The 19,820-nt window shown below is 44.5% G+C and overlaps 2 protein-coding genes across 3 annotated transcripts; both read right to left on the bottom strand.

Moving 5' to 3' along the window:
* Positions 1-546: 546 nt before the first annotated feature.
* On the bottom strand, positions 547-16,274 carry ING2 (inhibitor of growth family member 2). Its single transcript, XM_033061174.2, is given in 7 exon segments — positions 547-1,820; positions 5,152-5,491; positions 5,494-5,841; positions 12,730-12,951; positions 13,228-13,681; positions 14,128-14,244; positions 16,222-16,274. Coding segments are annotated over 7 exon segments (2,205 nt in total). The 3' UTR covers positions 547-1,149.
* LOC116996998 (CDKN2A interacting protein) lies at positions 14,510-19,160 on the bottom strand. 2 transcript variants are annotated; one of them, XM_033061168.2, is made up of 3 exons: positions 18,930-19,160; positions 18,704-18,834; positions 14,510-17,967 (listed from the first exon to the last, which is right to left on the bottom strand). In XM_033061168.2, exons 1-3 carry the CDS (start codon positions 19,148-19,150, stop codon positions 16,394-16,396), a joined length of 1,926 nt encoding a protein of 641 aa, XP_032917059.1. In that variant the 5' UTR covers positions 19,151-19,160; the 3' UTR covers positions 14,510-16,393. The 2 variants fall into 2 exon arrangements, with proteins under 2 accessions (XP_032917059.1, XP_032917060.1); XM_033061169.2 differs by having other exon boundaries at positions 18,735-18,834; positions 18,930-19,015.
* Between the last annotated feature and the right edge of the window lie 660 nt (positions 19,161-19,820).

The following is a 19,820-nucleotide window of genomic DNA, read 5'->3' as shown; positions in this document are numbered from 1 at the left end:
CAGGGGTGAGGAAGTTCACTTTTAACTACCACCCAAGTAGTGTTTAGATACCACCGGCATACTTCAGGACAATGCTCTTACATTGTCGGACGGAAACCTGCTGGGATTTGTCTATTGGCTCTGCACCATGCATGCTTATGTTTTGTTTATTTAATAATCTATCAACTTTTCATTTAAAGCTTTTGCCTTCAGGCTTCCTAGGTAGCTGCCCAAGTACAAGAACTTTGGTGCTGTGCCTAAATACAGGTTTGGCCACATGTACACACAAACAGGACTTAAGCAAGAGCAAAGTCCACATCTCAGAGACTCCCATTCATGTGTCAGTTCTCTACAGATAGATTACAATTAAGAGTCCATCACATTTCCAGTTCCTGTTCCCCGAAATGTTAAAATCCTCTCCTCTCAAGGATCCTTCTACCACTTCAAGGCTTACACACAGATCATGTTAAATTGCTATAAAGACCATATCAGGATGCTTGACAAAACCTATTACCAAAATTTGTGCATACGCCATAATTATATCATACCCAAAAACTGACTCCCAAGTATAGTCACAAAGACAAGAGTTTAATGTTGGCAAAAAAGAAAAGATTAAGTTAGTGGTATTTTCTTCCTTGCAATAACATACTGGTCATATGAAAGTCACTGGAGAGGTCTGCTTATAGCTCGGAAGACTTTTACAGTTACAGCTGAATTCAAAACCCCTAACTCCAAATGCATGATGTTAACATGAAAACTGAAAACGTAAAACCTGGGATAAAGAACAAACTCAGTTGTTAAGATGCCAGCAGAGATGTGAGGCCTTTCAACCCCTTTATCATAACATGAAAAGTTCTTCAGTATCTTTCCCACCACCATTATTTCAGGAACCACAAGGTTTTTTAAAATACTAATGGGGTTAAATTGAAACCAAGCGTCATCTGCTTGTAATGTCTTCTGTGAAAGGTCTGAAGCCACCCTGTTTCAATTATTTGGTTATTCAGTGCAGAAGGTTAAAGATCACAGAAGGTATAACAGTTTTTAATACTCCATTAATATTATAGATTAAAAATTATTGCATAGTCTTATGCATTTCCTAAAACAATGTTCTCTGGAAATGAAACATTTTAATATAAAAGGAGCAACTCTTTAAAACATAAATTGTTTTCACTACCTCGATCTCCTATCCTTTTTTGATTTGTCAGTACATTTGTCCATTGTTTTCTCATTGTCTCCTCTGCACTTGGGGCAATACCATTTCCCCTTTGGCTTGTATGTGAGTCCAACACAGGAAAAGTGGAACCACTCAATAGGGCACTGTTCATTGTCGCATCCTATCATTTCACCATAAGACACTTGGTTGCATAAGCAGTACGTTGGTTCATTGGGATCAATTGCAAATTCTACAGGTGAAACCTCTCTCTCCTGTTTGGCTTTGGAGCGTTTTTTCTTCTTGGAAGATTTTGATCTTTTCTCTTTAGGTGGCTGATCATCGCAGTCATCAATCCCATTTGCTATGTGGCACAGGTCACGGCTTTCGCTGGTTCGCTGGCGGCGAGGCCTACGGGAGGATCTCTCTGGCTGACAGGACTCCATCTTGGCCTTTTCTAGAGGCTTTTCATTCTCAGACATATCTTGAAAACACTGAGAGTGTGTTTCCATTTGACGAGCTCGATTCTCTACCAGTTCTAGCATCTGAGTAACAATTTGGATTTTTTCATCTCCAAGTTCTTGACTGTTGATTAATGCACGCTGAAGATGCTGCTGCAAGCGTTTCTTCTGAACAGGATCATTTTCTGATTTGTATTTTTCATAGACATCATCTATTTCTTTTAACGCTTCTATAAAATAAAGATAAACATACACAAGATTAATTACACAAGATGAAACATACTCTAGAAAATAAATATAATAAATATATTTCTAACTGATGAGAAACAGTACAAATTTTAATTAGAGTATACCCTAGTGGGTTAGACTGAATATATCATTCAAGTCCATGTGGTCATCAAATCAGTGTTTAAGGTCACAGTCTGTTTCAAGAAAGAATTCTCAGGTTCTAAGAGCAAGCTTATTTTAGCAATTGGAAAAAGAAAGGATAACACAAGAGAGGGGACACTATGGTTGTTGAGGCATGGATAATCCAGATTCTCCTTCCATCTGAAACAGAAGGAATTTCTCTTAAGAGTCTTTACCACAGTAATTCCAAAACCCTGGCCAACAAACCAAAGCAATAGCTTATTTTATCACACAAATCCTCCTAAAATTCATAGAATTGTGTTATACATGAAGATATATGACACTCCAGAATTAGTTTATCCAGATCATCTGCCTTTCCCTCTTACTCATCACAAGGTTTGGCATTACATTTTCAAGTAGACTATACTTATAAAAGGAATATGACAACTGAAGTTACATAATAGCAAATTCACAATCAGAATGAAAATCAGCTTCCACCCCTCAAAATACTTTCCCTATTTCTAAAACAAATTACAGCAAGCTGCATTTTAAATCAGAGTTGAACTTTTCAGAATAGGTGACCTTCTCTTTAGTGCATCATAGGATATTTTTAAGCAACTAGTAAATGAGTGGCTCACAGTTTGATTTCCAAGCTTTCCCTCTTCCAAGTCACGCAAAATAACTGCATGAGTTGCTATGAATCTTTTGTTAAATTTAGTTCTAAGAAGCAAGTTTAATGAACCTGAATATGGAATCAATAAACGACTTATAAATCAGTCTTAGTCTGTACTCCACTGTACTATATTTCTGGATTTTAAAATATTTTCCAAGCCAAAGGTTGCAACACATCTACACATACAGGACAGAGAAACTCCAAACAGGGAAGGAAATAATTAGAAAAACTGACAGTGAAACTTGATGTACAATGTTATGTATAGTATTGGTTCAGTCAGAACTTAGGATTTTATTCGAACAGGTAAGGGAGTTTATAAATGGTACTAAATTGTTTACTTCTAAAGCAAAAGTTATATACTACAGTCTACCTCTTCCTAAAGATCTGCATTTAAATAATTTGCTTTCATTTTAAAATAATTTGTCTGCATTGTTGTGAAATGATTCAAACGTGTTATCTCAACATCATTCCTAGTGATTTTTTACCTGCCAATACCTTGGAACAGTAGCTTAAGCATGAACAGCTGCTTTTTACTATAAATTCTGAAACCTGTATGACGATAGGAACCAACTGCATTTTGTTCTGTTCCAGACTTTCACTAAGGTAAGATAAAAATTACTACTCTGTCTGTCCAGTAACTCAATCTGTATTTTTTCAAATATGAGCATTCCAGCTACATTTAAAACAAATGCTTTGTTTCCCTGTACCTTCAGCTGTATCACTTGCTGTTGCCCAGGAGAGAGAAATAAAATTTTAAATTTTTTTTACTCTCAGCTCCTGAAAAGCATGGAGTAGGGTACTTAGTATGCTGTTGAACAAGAAAGGCATAACTAGAGTACAATATAGTACAGCCACACTATCGCCCACCCAGGCTTCTTTTTTTGGAGGCAGGAGTGTAGTTACATAGATTTCCTATATTGGGAATGCCCTACCCAGAACCATTCACAAACAGTAGCTGTTGGTTCATTCATACTGTGACAGAAAGCAACACTCATCCTGCATCGGTTTTCACTTGGACGCAGCCTGTGAAGATATGCTGAACTTTACACGGATCAACATCCACTAAAGAGAGCAAAGAAGTTTTGGATTGACAGAGATGGAAATTTATCAAATTTCTTGTGAATCCCCAAAGATTAGACAAGGCATTCATACACCCTAATAAACAGCTCTGAAATCTCCGTTTAAAACAAAAAAACAAAAAGCAAACAAACAAACAAGAAAAAAAAACAGAAAAAACCCAAAAAAACCCCACTAAAAACTCCAACCCAAACCAGGGCCAAGTGTTCATTACAGATAATCTGATTAAGTTTGGTGGAGCTAATAAGAGCTAAAACTATTTGTTATCTAATCACAAGAGTGACTTTCTCCCTACTCCACAGACCATCACCACCTTTTAAATTACCTGAAATAATATAGCATTGCTCTTACAATTCCAGATATAGGTCTAAAATATTTTTATCCCATTTTTAAGATTTTGAAGACTTTTTGTCGTTGTTGTTGGGTTTTTTTTTGTTTGTTTGTTTTTAAAACAGTTGAAGGCTTTGGTTAAAACTAGCAACAAACTTCTTATATGGTCCAGTATTAGGAGATACGGTCTAAAGAAAATATTTAATCTATTAAAGGCTGAGGAGAGCTAACTAGTCACCATGGACCAGGAGGTAAAGAGCCAGACTAGGAATTTAAAATGCTGCAGGCAAGACTATGCCATTTAAACTTTAAAATTCCAGGCAACTTACAAAAGCCTGTTCTTATGTGTCTTCTCGGGTAATTAGAAAGATAATTGAAAGAATCCCTTCACAACAGCTGCCTCCTGAGGTGGCCCTTCAATGCCTGAAAGGCCTTGACGGTCCCCATGGTCCCCTCCTGCCCACGCCGAAGGAGGAAGATGCGGCTCCAGTGCCGACTCCACGGGATCAAATTCCTGCTCACGGCAGGGGCCGGCTGGCAGCTGCCGGGCACCGACGTGCCCCGCAAACTCCGCGGGGCGCAAGGGCTTTAACTGGCATTGAACTTGCCTTCCGAAGGAAGGTTCAGGGCATTCCTTTGGATGAGGTTTAGGGCCACTTCCCGCTCCACAGCCTCTCTCCACGACCCAAGGGAACGCAGCTGGCGGTTTATGTATCCCCGCCCCCACCGTGCGGTCTGCCGTGGGACGGCGCTGGGCTCCGCCGGGACGCCGCCCCCCCGATCCGCACGGCGGGAGGAGCTGCGGGGAGGCCGATTTCCGCACCCCACCTCCAGCGGCACCGCCGCCGGTTCGGGCAGCACGGCTGCCCGGGGGAGCGGGGCGGGAGCGGCCCCACACGGCGGAGCCGGGGCCTAGCGCCGGGCAGCGCGGCCCCGCCGGCCCCGAGGCAGGGCGGCCTTCCCGGGACCGACCGGACATCGAGAGCCCCGCGCCCCCGCAGGCTCAGCCCCGCGGGGCCCCAGCAGGGTTTCACCCCGGCCGCGGCTCCTCCGCGCCGGGCGCATGTGCGGCGGGCTGGAGGCCGTCCCCTTTCCTCTTTCCTCGCCGCCCGCTGCCCCGCGGCGGCGCCCACCTTGGCACTGCGTGTCCATCTCCCGCAGCAGCGAGGCGTTGCGCTGGATGTCCAGCGGCAGCGATTCCACGCACTCTAGGTAGTCCTGCACATAGAGGGAGAGCAGCCGGGCCCGCTCCCCGCCCGGCGCCGCCGGCCCCGCCACCAGCTGTGGCCCCGCCAGCATCATCCCCCCGCGCCAGCAGCACATCCGCCGCCGCCGCGCCGCCCGCACCGGGCGCGGGGTCCTTGCGGCAGCCCCGCTCCCTTCTCCGTCTTCTTCTTCTTCCCCTCCTCCTCCTCCTGCCGCCGCCCCGTTGCCCTCGGGCGGCCGCACCCGGGGGACGGCGAGCGCTCGCCGGGCTGGGCCGGGCCAGGCAGGTGCGGACGCCCCTCCGCGGGGTCCCGCGGGTCGCGCGCCCCTTCCCGCGGTGCCGCTGCCGGAGCTAAACCCCTGTTCGGCGCCCCCGCCCCTGCTCGCAGCGCGCATGCGCGAGGCCCTGCCCTTATAAGGCGCGGCCGGCGGCGCTGCCAGGGGTTCGCATTCTCCCGCCTTCCCCAGGCGCGCGCTCCCGTTGGCCCGGCGCGCGGCGAGGGGCGGGAGCGCGCGCGGGGGCGGAGCCTCCCTTTAAAGGCGCCTCCGCCGCTTCCGCGCCCCGGCGGGACCCGCGCGGGGATCCCCACGGGGGGAGGGGACAGCGCGGAGTGTTCCTGATTTATCGTTAAAGAGCAGCAGTGGTGATTTGTGACCAGCTGTTATGTAGGGAAGCTGAGTGACATTTTTATCCTGAGAAATCGCTTCAGGAGTATTTTAAATAAAGTATCAATGAACTTTGGCCTTTTAAAAGCCACTCGCCAAATAGCAAATCTCAAAAATTTGACAGTGTCCTATCTTTCCCATACCCCGAATTTGTAGCAAATGTTGGCCGCAACAATTTTAGTAGGAAACAAAAGTTAAATTATACTTTTTTACTATATACTAAAATAGCGAGATTTCATCTCCTCTTTGAGACATTTTTTTTCAGGTCTTTACTACTGAATATTATTATTATTATTAATAATAATAATAATAATAATCAGGAAAATAAAATTTATTTTGTCTAGTCTTGAAACACCCTAAGGAGACTTGTATATTTTGCATTGCTTCATTTATATTTTAGGCATCCAAACAAAAAAAAAAAAATCCAGGGAAAATGCATATGATAAATGTAGCAAACAAACAAACAAACAAACAAAAGCTGATCAGAGATTATTGAATTCAGGAATAAAATTGATAAGAAAAAATGAATTCAAATCCCCAGCCCTCCTGTCTTACATTCCTACCTTTAGTTAAGTTGCCAGCACTAGAAAAGGACCCTTACTAATCCTGTGGATACCCTTTCAGGATGGCAGGATCTGGAGTAGCGTGAAGCAGCAGCACAGGTTGCCCAGAGAAGTTGCATTATCTCCATCCTTGGATATTTTTCGAGCCTCCCTGGATGAGGCCTGACACAAGCTGCTTTGGTGGCTTCCCAAGGATCCCATCCAGACTCCTTTTTTCCTGTGATTCTGTCTCTGTGTGGTCTGCACCAAATAGTTCCACGGCTAGTCCTACAGGAAAATTAGTGTCTCACGTGATAGCAGTCTGCAAGTGTTATTTTCTTAAGACCCTCGTTCACAAGGTGTTAAACATTCCTAACTTCCAAGTCACGCAGCCGCTAAGCAGGTGTTCTACATGGCAGGATTTTCATGTGTCTGTGTCCAAGCTGTTGAGTAATTGTAGCTGCAGTCAGCCAGCTTTGCCCAAGTCAGCAATGTGTCGGCTAGGTCATAAAAATGAAAGAAAACAAACTTGTAGGCAGTACCTCCAAAACATCCTTCACTACACTGATGTCACAAATAAACAGGAAGTCTGTAATTCTGTGTGTTCATGTTCCTAAGAGGCACCTTCATCTTAAAATGAACAGTTTTAATTTACAGTGTGACACCTGTAAAACCAGCTGTCTTTTTCTTTTTCTTTTTTTTTTTTTTTGTTTTTTTTTTGGTTTTTTTTGTGCACTGCTACAGCTCAGGTTAATGAAGCCTCAGATCATTTTTTGCTACTTGTCTCACTTTTGCACAAATAGATTTAGAAAGTGGCAATAACATGGTTACCTTACTGGACACTAACTCACTGAAACTTTACTGTGCAGCATTCATTGCTGTCACTTCTGAGTAACTGAAGTAACAGAAGATTGAATTTTTTAATATAATATTAACAGATAACATTTATTGTACAGGCAAAAAGTGCTACCTGTATGCCAGTGAAAAGGACCTGGATTAATCTAATTAATACAATATTCTTGAGAAAGGTGTTGGCTCCTTTGGGAGGTTGTGTTTCTGTTTATAGTAAGTTTGAATGGGTGTACCATTCTGCCATCTCATGAAGAAAAAAAGCTAAAAAATAGGAGAGTCCCCTACAGAGCAGAAAAAATAAAGCAAAATTGTTAATTCGAAATTAACATGTTATTTAAAATTAAATGTTAATTACTATTAAGTATGAATTTAAACCAAATATTTTGGCATAACTTTTTTTTTTTTTTCTCACAAGAAACTGTGCATGCACTGTCAGTAAAGAAATAGCCAAGAAAAAAATTCATAACATTTGTTACAGGTGGTTTCTGTGCTAAAAGCTTGCTGTTTGTCACTATGGGGGAAACAGTATCTACAGCAGAGAAGAGCTAATGATTTCTGAATTTACACTAAAACACTAGAACAAAAATTTAAATTTTGAGGAACCTTAAGAACACAGCAGCAGCACTGGACCAGATTTCCCTTGGAAAAAGAAGCCTTAGCTTGCTGTATGTTTGCAGCCTCAGGGGAAAGGAAAGCAAGAAGAGCAGATTGCATTTACTGCTTTGCTCATGCCTCAAATTGGCTAGGAGCAAGCACAGGAGAATTTTGATGTATTGGGCTCAAGTTTGCAGGTTGATAGACAGCTCTGAGACCCAACTATGTCCCTTCTTTCACTGTCTGTACATGAGAATAATCTTGTGATAGGAGGAGGCATGGTAGAGAAAAACCTTGCTAATTGTAGAGATGGACAGACAGAACAATCATACATTTCCACCAACCCTCTGTGCTAAGTGAGAAACTGTCAGCTTGAGGTTGACAGACATAGGGATGTGATATCAGGGTGTACTGCATCAATTGTATCTCAGTAGTGTCCACCAAGTGTAAGTAATACAGAGATGTCCTATATCCAGTTTATTTAGATTTATTTATATGTCACTAAACTAACTTCAGTTTTCATGGAGAGTAGATTCCAACAGTTTTGGTTTTTTATAATTTACCAGTATAGAGTTTTAAAGTCTCAGCTTGACTATTTCCCTTCTTTTTGTCAAAGACTATTTCATTATATTACAGATTTTACTATGATAAAAGTATTTCCAGAGATTTAATCCAAATCCTGTTTTCCCCAATTGAAATTTTGCCTCTCATCTTTCATAATCCTGATTTTACATCCTTAAAATGTAGATGATTCCTGTTTTGTTTCACAGAATAATACACAAGTTGGTTAGGGCTTTTTATGTTTTCATTTTGGTTTCGTTTGGGTGTTTTGTGTTGGGGTTTGTTTGGCCTTCTTAGCATTTAGTAGAAATGCTCAAAGGATGACAACGGGGTACTTCTTTTATGCAAAATAACTGATTTTTGATGATACATATTTCCTGTCAGAAATGCTTCTCTGACTTCCATGGGATGAAATGGATGAAGAATTATCTGAGATACCACAAAAATAAACAGATTTTTAAAAGAATGAGTACAAGCTAGCTGGGCTTCTTAAGAGTCAGCTGAAGGAAGCTATAGGCCATAGCAGAGTTCTGTACAGGCGATATTCTGGGAAGAGGCTGTCCTTGCTAGAGATACTACTATGTTTGACCAGGTAAGCTATTGTAAAAAAGACAGTTTCCAGCTCTAGAACCAATCACCATGTGAAAAACCTCGGGCGGTATGCAGATGATGTTCAGGGAAGCCAAGTTAGAAATGGTAACAAGGCAACCTTACTGCAAACCTAACAACCATCTTTCTTGTCTTACCTCAGCCCAGAAACCTGATCCTCTTTCATTCGAGTAAATGGAAGAATCCACACGAATTTAAGGGAAAATAACCAAGACTCTTTTGCACATAATAAAGGATTTTTTCTGTGTTCTTATCTGAGGTACCTACTGACATGGATGCTCCATTTCTGTGATTTTGCTTCTCACCACAGGTCATGTGAAAAACACATTCTTACTTCTTCTCTTTGTGACGAACAAATATACACAAGTGCACCTTTGTAATCAAGATTATGAAATGAGAGCAGGCAGTGCACCTACAGAAAGTTTCAGTAGGTGATAGTTTAAGACATTCATAATATTCTCCCATATGGAGATGTTAATTTTTCTTTCCTGCTCAGGAAATAAAGGTGGGAGTCATCCAGCTGAAAAAGTGGAATGAGAGAGAATCTTAGTATAAATAGGTCTTGCTCTAAAAATGTCTCCATTGACTGCAAGGGGACCTCAGGTCTCTTGTCACAGATGTCAGTGAAATGAATTCCACTCTGTATTCAAAAATGGGGTAATTACATGCCTATGATTACCATTTATGAATTTCAGAATTCCCATGAAAACTTGGACAGAGTTTTGGCATACATCATTAAAACTCTGCAACAAACAGGAGGAAGCCTCATTTTATCTCCCTCCTAGTGTGGATTTTTTTTCTCGTTTAGAATCTGCTTATTCTAACCTAGTAAAAATGATTAATTTCTAGTGCAACTGAAAAGTCACCACAAATAAAACTAGAGAGTAATTTCATATCTTCAAAATAACCCTGTAGCACCAAATCACCCACATTAGGGATTTTCTAGCAGTGCTTCTGATAAGAAAATTTTTCAGTGCCATTGATTACTCCAAGTTACCAAAAAGTATTATCCTTTCCTACTAGGATATGACCAGTGTAGAGGGTTTTTTTCCCAAGAACAGACAGAGTTTACATTTCCTTTATAGCGTATTTATAGTATATTTGTAGTTGTGAGAAAAACTGATGGTTAAATGAGATTGATAGATTCTTGCCTCTCAAACACCCTCTTCCCCAAAATAATGAGAAATGTAACATTTACTCTAAACTAAAGGAGACTTTAGGCTGGAAGACTGCTGTCAAAATATAGGCAGCATCTGACTGAACATGGATCTTAGCTGCAGTTAAAATCACAGAATAACAGAGTAGGTGAGGCTGGAAGGGACCATAGTGAATAATCTGGTCCAATTTCCCTGCTCAGGCTGGGTCCCCTAAAGCACATTGCATAGTTTGTGTCCTGACAGCTTTTGAACCTCTCTAGAGATGGAGACTCCACAACTTCTCTGGGCAATCTATTCCAGTATTTGATTATCTGCACAGTTAAGAAATTCTTCCTTGTATTCATGTGGAACTTCCTGTATATCGATTTCTGCATGTTACCTCTTGTCCTATTTCTTGGTACCACCTGGAAGAGCCTGGCTCCATCCTCTTGACACCCTTCCTTTGGATGCTTACAGACATTGATAAGATACTCTCTCAGCTGTCTCTTCTCCAGGCTAGACACTGGAGGATTTGAAATGTAAAAATGTAAAATATCAGAGGATCTAGTAAATCCATAGATCAGTTTTTTACTAGTAACAAAGTATCTTTTGCCCAATGTGTTTAATCTCTCATATTGAGAAGAAGTCCTTTTGCAGCCCACTTGGGCTTAACAGTTAATATTACTTGACCACCAGTGGCAATGAAAACTTTAAAAGGCTGCAGCTCAGATGCTGGAGCTGAATAAAGTTTTTTTAGTTGCAGGAATGTTACTAGAGAAGGAAAATACATAGCTGCTAACCACTGTAACTCAATATTCTAGTACCTTAGGAACATGCTCAGAAATTATCATGCACCATTTTCATAATTAGCCAATAACATATTTGAAACTGTTACTGAGAATCAACATAAAACCTGTTTTTCTAAATGTTTATCTGTGAGTGAGTGTTAATTAATAACAGACTAAAAATTAATGCTTCCTCACAGCAGATTTAATGACAGCATTTTCTTAAACAGGCTTAACCTACCTAGTGGCAGTACTTTCGCTGTGGCAGTGGCAACTAACAGAACCATTTAGAAGGCATAAACACAAACAAAAGTTAGCTGTTGTTACCTAACAAAGAATGTGGCATATTATACATTATGTAAAATAATTTCATAAATTTATATCTAGCTTAAAGACAAACTTCAAAAATACAGATACTGCTCTTATTTTCTCTGTGTTTTGCAACTTACAAGCTAGGGGACAGATTTGCCCAGTGAAAGAGAGAGACAGCATTAAGATTCTTTCAGTGTGTGCTTTTTATCCTCAGTCTCTGGACCACTAGACCATGTTGTATTAGCTTAGTTTAACCTATGGGCAAGAAAAGTTTGATGTTTGACTATTCTCTCCTCCTAACACATTTGAAGACCAGCACTTACCATAAACTACAAAGGAGACCATTTAGTTCACACATGCACGGAACCAGTACAAATCATTTGTACTATAGTGCAATTTTAGGGCCAAAAAAGAAAAATAAGCATACATCAGTCACTGCACAAGCTTCAGCTTGTCCCCACAAGCTTGACTGTGGTCTTCAGCCTGCATTACAGGTGCTTCATAGAGCTTTTGATATAGCCTTTTAGTAGATGAAACTGGGACACTGAGACTTTGCCACAGTTTCTCAGAGAAAAAAACTACTTCATACAACTGTGCCCCAGTTTAGTTGTTTATTTGGGGATGGGTTCTTTGATAGCATTTTAATTTGAAATCTCTATTTCCCCACATACATATAGGTGATCACATGCAGGATCACAGGAAAAAAGAAAGACACTCGAGTAGTTCAAGTGGCTAAGACAGCAACCAAAATAACAGCTCAAGCCAGGTAGTTTCTGAGCCCCTGGGGCACCCTTTCAGGGCTCTCATGTGAGGCAGTCAGAGCTGCCATCACCAGTTCTGCAGAGGTGCTCTCTGCTCTGCACACTTGTCTCCTCTGCCTACTGTGGGCTCTGACATGGCTGGAAAGAGGGCACCATGAAGATGTTGCTGGAAGAGGAACATCACGTGTTGGAAACTAACAGGGTTTACAAACTGTACTGTGCCTGCGTACAGGCCATATATCTGAGGCTCAACCAAAGAGAAAGAAACCATTTAGCAGACCTGGGCTCACCACAGGAATTTCAAAAATACCAGGACAGAATGAACCAGAAGGAAGCATTGTCTCTGGGCTGCTTGGGAGCTTTTAGGGTAAAGTAACAAATACAATTTGGGTAAGGTAATAAACCATTTATTTTGGGTCTGAGAATTTTATGTCATTTTGAGGATCTCTGCCGGTGCTCTTCTGTCGTGTTTTATACCCAGACATGTCTGTAGTGCAGCAGAGGGCTTTATTCCACAGCTGAGCATGATGATGTGTTATTTGCTTGACATACTAGAGGCAAGAGTGGCATTGCCTATGAAATTAATTCAGTTTATCAGCAGGGCAGCAGCATCTTGCATAGTTAGTACCTGGGAGTTCAAGCATGAGAATCTGATTGAAGTGGACAAGTAACACTGGTGGCACGCACTGGCCGTGTCTGCAGAGAAGGTGGAGCAGGGGATCGGGGGTAGGTACGCACAGCACAGCCCGGGCAAGTGGCCGCCGTGCTGGAAGGGTGTGGTTTGTACTGGGAGCTGTGCCAGCGTTTGTGCCGATGCTCAGATGCCCACCGAGCCCTCCTGTGCACCACGAACTTGTGCGAGGTGCGAGTGCCCGCGGCAGTGTACTTCATCTGGCCTCTTGCTACCTCCTGGAGCAGGGAAGGAGGGAAAGCCTTTTCAGGCGGGCAAGTGCTCCGCCTGAAGGCCTGAAGTGCCTCCCCAGCTCACTGTGCTCAGGTTCGGCGTTAGGAGGAATTTCTTCACAGAAAGGATTGCCAAGCATTGGAACAGGCTGCCCAGGGAGGTGGTGGAGTCACCGTCCCTGAAGGTGTTTAAGGAAAGACGACATGGGCGCTTAGTGCCACTGTCCGGTTGACAAGATCGGTCAAAGGTTGGACTCGATTATCTCAAAGGTGTTTTCCAACCAAAACGACTCTGCCAGGAGGCGCCTGAAGGCCAGCGGGTATGAGCAGCGGGGCGGCGCCGGGCCGCTTGTCCCGCACGCCACAGGGTCTGAGAAGCAGCGTGTCCTCCTCACGGGCAGGGCTGTCCCAAGGGATGCGCCACTGCCGAGCTCCCGCCCGCCAAAATAGGATGGCCTGAGAGTGAGCCCCGTTCTGTTGGCGCGGCTGCCGCGCTACCTGCGTGTCTGTGGCCGTGACGAGAGCCCGCCCCGCGCTCACCCGCTCGGCCCGCGGGCGTCTCGGCGGAAGGAAGCGTGAGGCGGCGGCGGGCGGGGGCGCGGGCAGCGCCCGGCACTCTCTGCCGGCGGTCCGGGGACTTTCCCCTAGGCGGGCGCGGGGCCCATGAGGAACGAAGTCCTCCGTGCGTAGCCTAGCGAGCAGGTCTTCAGAACATCCCGGCAGCTGACGTTTACCCCTGGGGTTATATAAACCACAGTCGATAGGATAACTTCAAGAGCAGGGAGAGTCTCTGTTTCCATTGCGTTCGCCTCTCTGTTGGTCCCCACAATCGATACACAGCAGGCGGGCAGCCTGGCCGCTCCCGAGGGGCGTCAGGGTCCCGGGCGGTCACAGAAAGCGGCCACGGAGGGCCGGAGCGGCGCCGGGAACGCGCTATGCAAATAGAGCGCCTCGGCCCCGCCCCGAGCCGGGCGGGCGCGCCAGCCCCGCCTTGCGGCCACCGCTGGGGCCGCCCCAGCAACAGGGGCGGCGGGGGGCACGGCCCGCGCGGGGCGCTCCCGGCAGCGGCTAACAGCAGCCTGCGGGCGGCTGTCCGCAAGGACCCCGCCGTGCGTGTTTAGGCTGAGCTAGAGTCCCCAGGGGAAACGGGAGTCACTTTCCGATGGCTGCGATTTCCTGTACTTCCGCAGAAAAAACGGGGTCAGTTTTCCTTTCGGTTGGTTGGCTTTGTCCCTCCGAGCCAACTCTGCACAGCCATAGTGTAAGTGCGGGTGTTCTCCCCGGCCCTCGTCAGCGGCTCTGACAGTTAAAGACCAGCACCACAGTCACTAGAGACCAGGACAGTACCTGGAGGAGACACACAGCGATTTGAGAACTGACAGCACTGCTCAACCACTGCTTAAACACTGCTTGCCACAGACAGTTCTTTCAATTTCTTTCTTCCTCTAGGGCTAATGAAATGTTAATAAATTCTCATTCAAATAGTGCTTATTCACTTGTACATGAATCCTTGTGTTGAGCTGCTTTCCATGCAGAATGTGAAATAAAAATAACACACTTCAACTTTCAGTTTCTATTAAGAGTAGCTACAGACTTGTTCTTTAATGATTCACAACCAAACATCAAAGAGGAATAACATCCAAGATTTTTAAAAAAGTAATCCTAAGCCAGGTCTTTTTAAAAAGGCATCTAGCACCTCAGCCTTTTAACACAGTTGCCCTAACAGCCCCTTGAGGTCAGTGAATACTGAGAGCTTTGCTTTCCAGTGAAGAAACACAGGTTTTCAGATTACAACACGTGCAGAAACCAATTCTTGCATTAAGATGCAATTCAGCACACAGCATTCCTAACACCGGGTGGTGCTCCAGGAATGCCAAGGGGGAACTCCTGAGAAATCTAACTAGGGTGCAGGGCGACTGAGGGCACAGAAGCACGGGTCAGGTGGAAGAAGTTCTCAACCAGGCGTTTGGAAGAGAGAATGCCTTGCAGGCTTCTGGTGCTATGGACTGGACAGCCGCTGCTGTTCAAAACCAGCAAGGTACAGAGTAAACACCACTGTGGTTTAGTCCCAAAAATTACAAAATAACTGGAAGTGGACGTATGTACTACCGAGATCCCAGAAATTCCTATTTGTTCCTTTCGCACTTGATCAATGGATCTGTCAGTCAAGTGTAAGAACACCACTAAATGATGCTAACTACTGTAATAGGACAAGATTAATTCGAAAAAGCACTGAAGACATTATGTTTTTACAATTACATGTCATTATCCAATATACCAAAACATGCAGTTTGTGCAGGTATTTCAGCAACATTGAAAATAAAAGGTAATTTCCCACTTTTTTTGCCTCAAACTATTCTGTACAGGGAGTAAAAGCATAGCAAAGGAAGGGCTTGATTAGAACGAATGCTTTACAATACACTTGCTGTCTCCAGCAGACAGCAGCATTTTAATTTTGCTAACCTTGGTGTTACATTAGTAGAAATTTATATTCTGCAGGTCCCCTCTATGAGTTTTACAGTATTTCAGCTACACATCTAAAGAAACCAACTTATCCTTGTGGGATTACACCTTGAAGCCACTCAAAGCTTTAGTGAAAGTGTTGCAATGTTATTGGCTGGAATATTTACTAGCCCAAACCAAAATACTATAAAAACTTTCACAGAGGTTTTATTGTTTTAGTAGCAGTCAAAATATACTTAGTATAGAAATTCATGTTCATTTGGAAAACAAACAAACAAACAAAACTGTAAACGATACTTCATCATATAAATTACATCTGCTTACAGTTTTGGTGGCCAAAATAGCTGTGACTTGACTGCTAATTGCTAATTTGCCAATGTGATATTAAATGGGCTCTAACCTGATAGTATAATGTTAAATGGGATCAGGATGTCACTTATATTGCAAGTGCTATGAAAACATCCCATAAAAATAGTCAACCAACTACTTTATCTCCTAATATGAGCAACAGTGAACATTATGAGCAACAAGCCTGAAACAGACAATTCAACTTTTTGATTGAAATTTTTAAACAACTTTCAATTATTCAAGTATTATGGTCCCTATGTACACACTTCTACAAGCCTAGAAAAGATAAGGTAGACAATTGAGCACACTACCATCAAATCGTAAGAATTACAAAAACGTCAGGTTTTAAACAGCAAATTGTACCTTAATAGTTTAATTAAAAATAGAAGAGTTAGGTAGACTATTTTGCAAATACAACAGCACACTAGTGTGCTGTATATTAAGGCAATACCTTTAAATACTCACTTGTCATCTCTAACAAGTTTTATACAATTGCTACCAAGTGAAAGAACTATCATTGTCTTGCAAAACTGAGAAAGAAATACAAAATATCTGTAAGCCTACATTTTCAAAGTACAAAATTAACCTTCAGTCCTTGTATTGAAATACTATACACAGTACAAACAGTGATTCTCCCCTACAAGATCTCACGAGGATTTCTTAAAGCTGGAGGCAAATTTGAAGGTTTTGACTCTTCATCCAGAAGCACCAAATCTTCAATTTCACTACCTTTGTATTTTCTTTTACATATCTTCACAATAACTTTCTTCTTGAGGAATAATTTCAAAGCTTCTCTTGAAGCCACTGCTTTGGCATTTTCCATACTTTTACCGCAGCCAGTACCCAAGTAGACAGACTTGCACCTCAGTTCACAAACTATATTTTCTAGAGAGCTTTTATTTTGAGGCAAGTCTGCAAGTTCCTTCAGGGGAACAAATGCAACATCTAATGTAGCTTTTACAGACTGAATAGATGAATTTAGAAGTTCTGCATGATTTACATTAGGACTGAAGCCTCCAACAGCAACCAGTTTCCAGGCTACTGCTTTGTAAAGTCTGTTGAAAAAAGGCTGTCTTTCCTTTGCATCCTCGCTGGTCAGCGGTTTGCACAAAGCCTTTGCAGGGCTTTCACCTGCCTGCGAGCCACTCTTGGAGGCCAGCAGGGAAGCTCCTGCCTGAGCTCCACCTCGGGAGGGTCCTTGCTGAGCTCCGCTGCGAGCCGCCAGCAGCGAAGCAGCCACCTGAGCACTGCTCTTGGAAGTGAGCAGTGAGGATCCCGGCTGCGCACCGCTCCGAGCGGCCAGCAACGAGGCAGCCACCTCTGCACTGCTCTTAGAGGCCAGGAGCGGGGAGCCCACCTTAGCTGGGCCTTTGGAGGCCAGGAGCAGCGAGGTGCCCACCTGAGGACCACTCTTGGGGGCCAGAAGCAGTGAGCTGCTCACCTGAGCACCGTTCTTGGACACTGATGTTGGGGCACCCACTTGGGTTTTGGAAGACAGCAAAGCAGAACTTGTTTGGGGGGTGCTCTTAGTGGTTGGTGGCACTGCTGCTGCCGCTGCCTGTAGGGTGCTCTTGGTGGCGGGTGGCACTGCTGCCGCCACTGCTGCTGCCTGTGGGGTGCTCTTGGCAGTCACTGGAACTGCTGCTGTCACTGCTGCTGACTGTGGGCTGCTCTTGGCAGCTGGTGGCACTGCTGCTGCCACCACTGTTGCCTGTGAAGTGCTCTTGGAGGTTGATGGCACTGCTGTTGCTACTGCTGCAGCCTGTGGGGTGCTCTTGGCAGCTGATGGCACTGCTGCCACCACCGCTGCTGCCTGAGGGGTGCTCTTGACAGCCAGTGGTGCTACATGTACTACAGTTTTCTTTTCAGGAGATGGCACATTTTCACATTTGCCTTCCTTAGGTGGGCTTGAGCAAGGCTTCTTTCCTGACTCTTTTTCAGATGAAGGTGGCTTTTGCTCAGCAGTACTTTCAGCATTAGCAGGTTTTTCTTCTGTTTCTGTGTCTGAGACTATGACAATTTCTTGATCTGTACTGCAAGTTGACTGGGAAGTTTCTGGATCTTTGCTAGTACTTTTTTCCTGCTTTTTGGGCAAAGCGCTCTCTGTTTCCTTCACTCCTTCTGCCTTGGTTGTTTTCACATCCTTTCCAGCATCCTTAGAGTCCTTGCTTTTCTCAACAGCTTGTCTCTTGCAGGGCTCTTCTACCCCTTCTGCAAAACAGGTAAAATATGTGATCCTCTTTGATTTCTGCACTATGAAATATCCATGTAGAAAGAAATAATCTAAAACTTTCTAGCAATATTCTTTGTGAATTTAAAGGATATATATTAGCAATACACCTTGAACTGTCATTTCAAGTATTAACCTACTTTTTCAGAATTTTTTTTTTGTTGGACAAGATCTTGAAAATATTCATGCAAGACTTCAGATGTTGGTTTGGACCCACAGGGAAGCATGTATTTCTATTCTTGAAATCCAAACCAAAACTGGCCAACATACATTAAATGGGCAATCTGACCTAAAAATAAAAGAAGTTAATTTTGTCTACCAATATCACAAAACATCTTTAAAAGATTAGTCTGTGAATTACTTTAAGAAACTCAGTTTTTTGCCCAGCAACAATGCCTGACTGGCAACAAAGGCAAAGTAAAAAAAACGTATTTAAGCTGGAGCACAGCAGCCCAGATCACAACACACAAGATTTAAGGACACCAGTTGTAGAAATTCAAAACAACAGCTCTACATTACCAAAGGACTATGTATGCATTATATTCATTTCAGAGACATTATATTCAAAAAAAGAACAGCACAGAGAGAGGAAACTGTTAACGGGGGTTTTAAAAGTTAATTATTTTGACTACTTTCTAAGCCCGAGGCAAACCGAGAACATTCAGAAACAAGCATTTTCTAGACTCCTATGTATTGTCACAGCTATGATCTGCTAACCATTGCTACTTGATATGCCTCTTTTCTTCACCTTGGCAACCAGTTCGTCTCTCGTGGTGTGGACAGGCGCGTTGGTCACCTGGATGCCTTCGGCCATTTCCAGCGCCCTCTCCATGACCTGCGGCGGGTACCTGGAGGGGCGACAGGAGGAAAGGAGGGAAGGGGCGTCGTCAGACGGTCGCGCCTCGCCGTCCCCCCGTCCCTTGGCGCGTCCCGCCGAACTCACCGGCATCCCAGGAAGACGTGGTTGGCCCACACCATGGAGAGGGACACCAAGCGCTGCAGCTGGGCGCTGCCCGCCGCCGGCAGCTCCCCCACGTTGCGCAGCAGGAACTCCCGGCGGTACCGCCAGTGGTGTTCAGGCTCGCAAGCCCCTCGCAGCGTCTCCGCCCAGGCTGCCTCTTCCGCCGTCCGCCCCAGGGGCTCGCCCGCTGCCTTCCCCGCCATCGCCGCCGCCGCCGCCGCCGCGGAAACACCAGCCCCGCCGCTTCCGCCCGGCGCGCTGTGAGCTCACATCCGCCTGCGCCGCGCCGGGCGGGGCGGGGAACGGCAGCGGAGCCGCGCCCTCGGCCCGGGCGCTGTGCCGGAGCCGCCTGTGCCCGTCCCGTCCGCGCGTCTCGGCGTGCCGGGGAAAAGGGGCAGCTACCAGCCCTGCATTGTGACTGGTGACAGCGTGAACAAAGGTTCTGCTATACCGGTTGATTCCTCCAGGCTTGTTGAGGTCGGAGTTCGTCGGGGATCAGTTGGTGTTTTACCTCAGAATCACCTAAGTTGGAAAAGTTCTCTGAAATCACGGACTCCAACCTCTGACCGAGCACCACTTCGTCAGTTAGACCACGCCATTGAGTGCCACGTCAGTCTTCTTTTAAACACCTCCAGGGATGATGGCTCCACCGCCTCCCTGAGCAGCCTGTTCCAATATCTGATCACCCTTTCTGTGAAGAAATTCCTCCTAATGTCCAAACTAAACGTTCCCCGGTGCAGCTTAAGACTGTGTCCTTTAATCCTGTCACTGGTTACCTGAGAGAAGAGGCCAATCCCCACCTGGCTACAGCCTCCTTTCAGGTAGTTGTAGAGAGCGATAAAGTCTCCCCAAGTCTTCTGTTCTTCAGGCTAA

Source organism: Catharus ustulatus, chromosome 5 (genome assembly GCF_009819885.2).
Source record: "Catharus ustulatus isolate bCatUst1 chromosome 5, bCatUst1.pri.v2, whole genome shotgun sequence".
Taxonomy (NCBI): Eukaryota; Metazoa; Chordata; class Aves; order Passeriformes; family Turdidae; genus Catharus; species Catharus ustulatus.
The sequence above is the reverse complement of the archived record's forward strand: the minus strand, read 5'-3'. Positions and strand labels throughout refer to the sequence as shown.

Coding starts and splice junctions, on each gene's coding strand:
- LOC116996998 (XM_033061168.2), bottom strand. CDS start 19,150: ATGGCGGGGAAGGCAGCGGGCGAGCCCCTGGGGCGGACGGCGGAAGAG. Junction 18,835..18,929: donor CACGTCTTCCTGGGATGCCG/GTGAGTTCGGCG, acceptor TCGCCCCTCCAG/GTACCCGCCGCAGGTCATGG. Junction 17,968..18,703: donor AGGCATATCAAGTAGCAATG/GTTAGCAGATCA, acceptor CCTGTTTTGCAG/AAGGGGTAGAAGAGCCCTGC.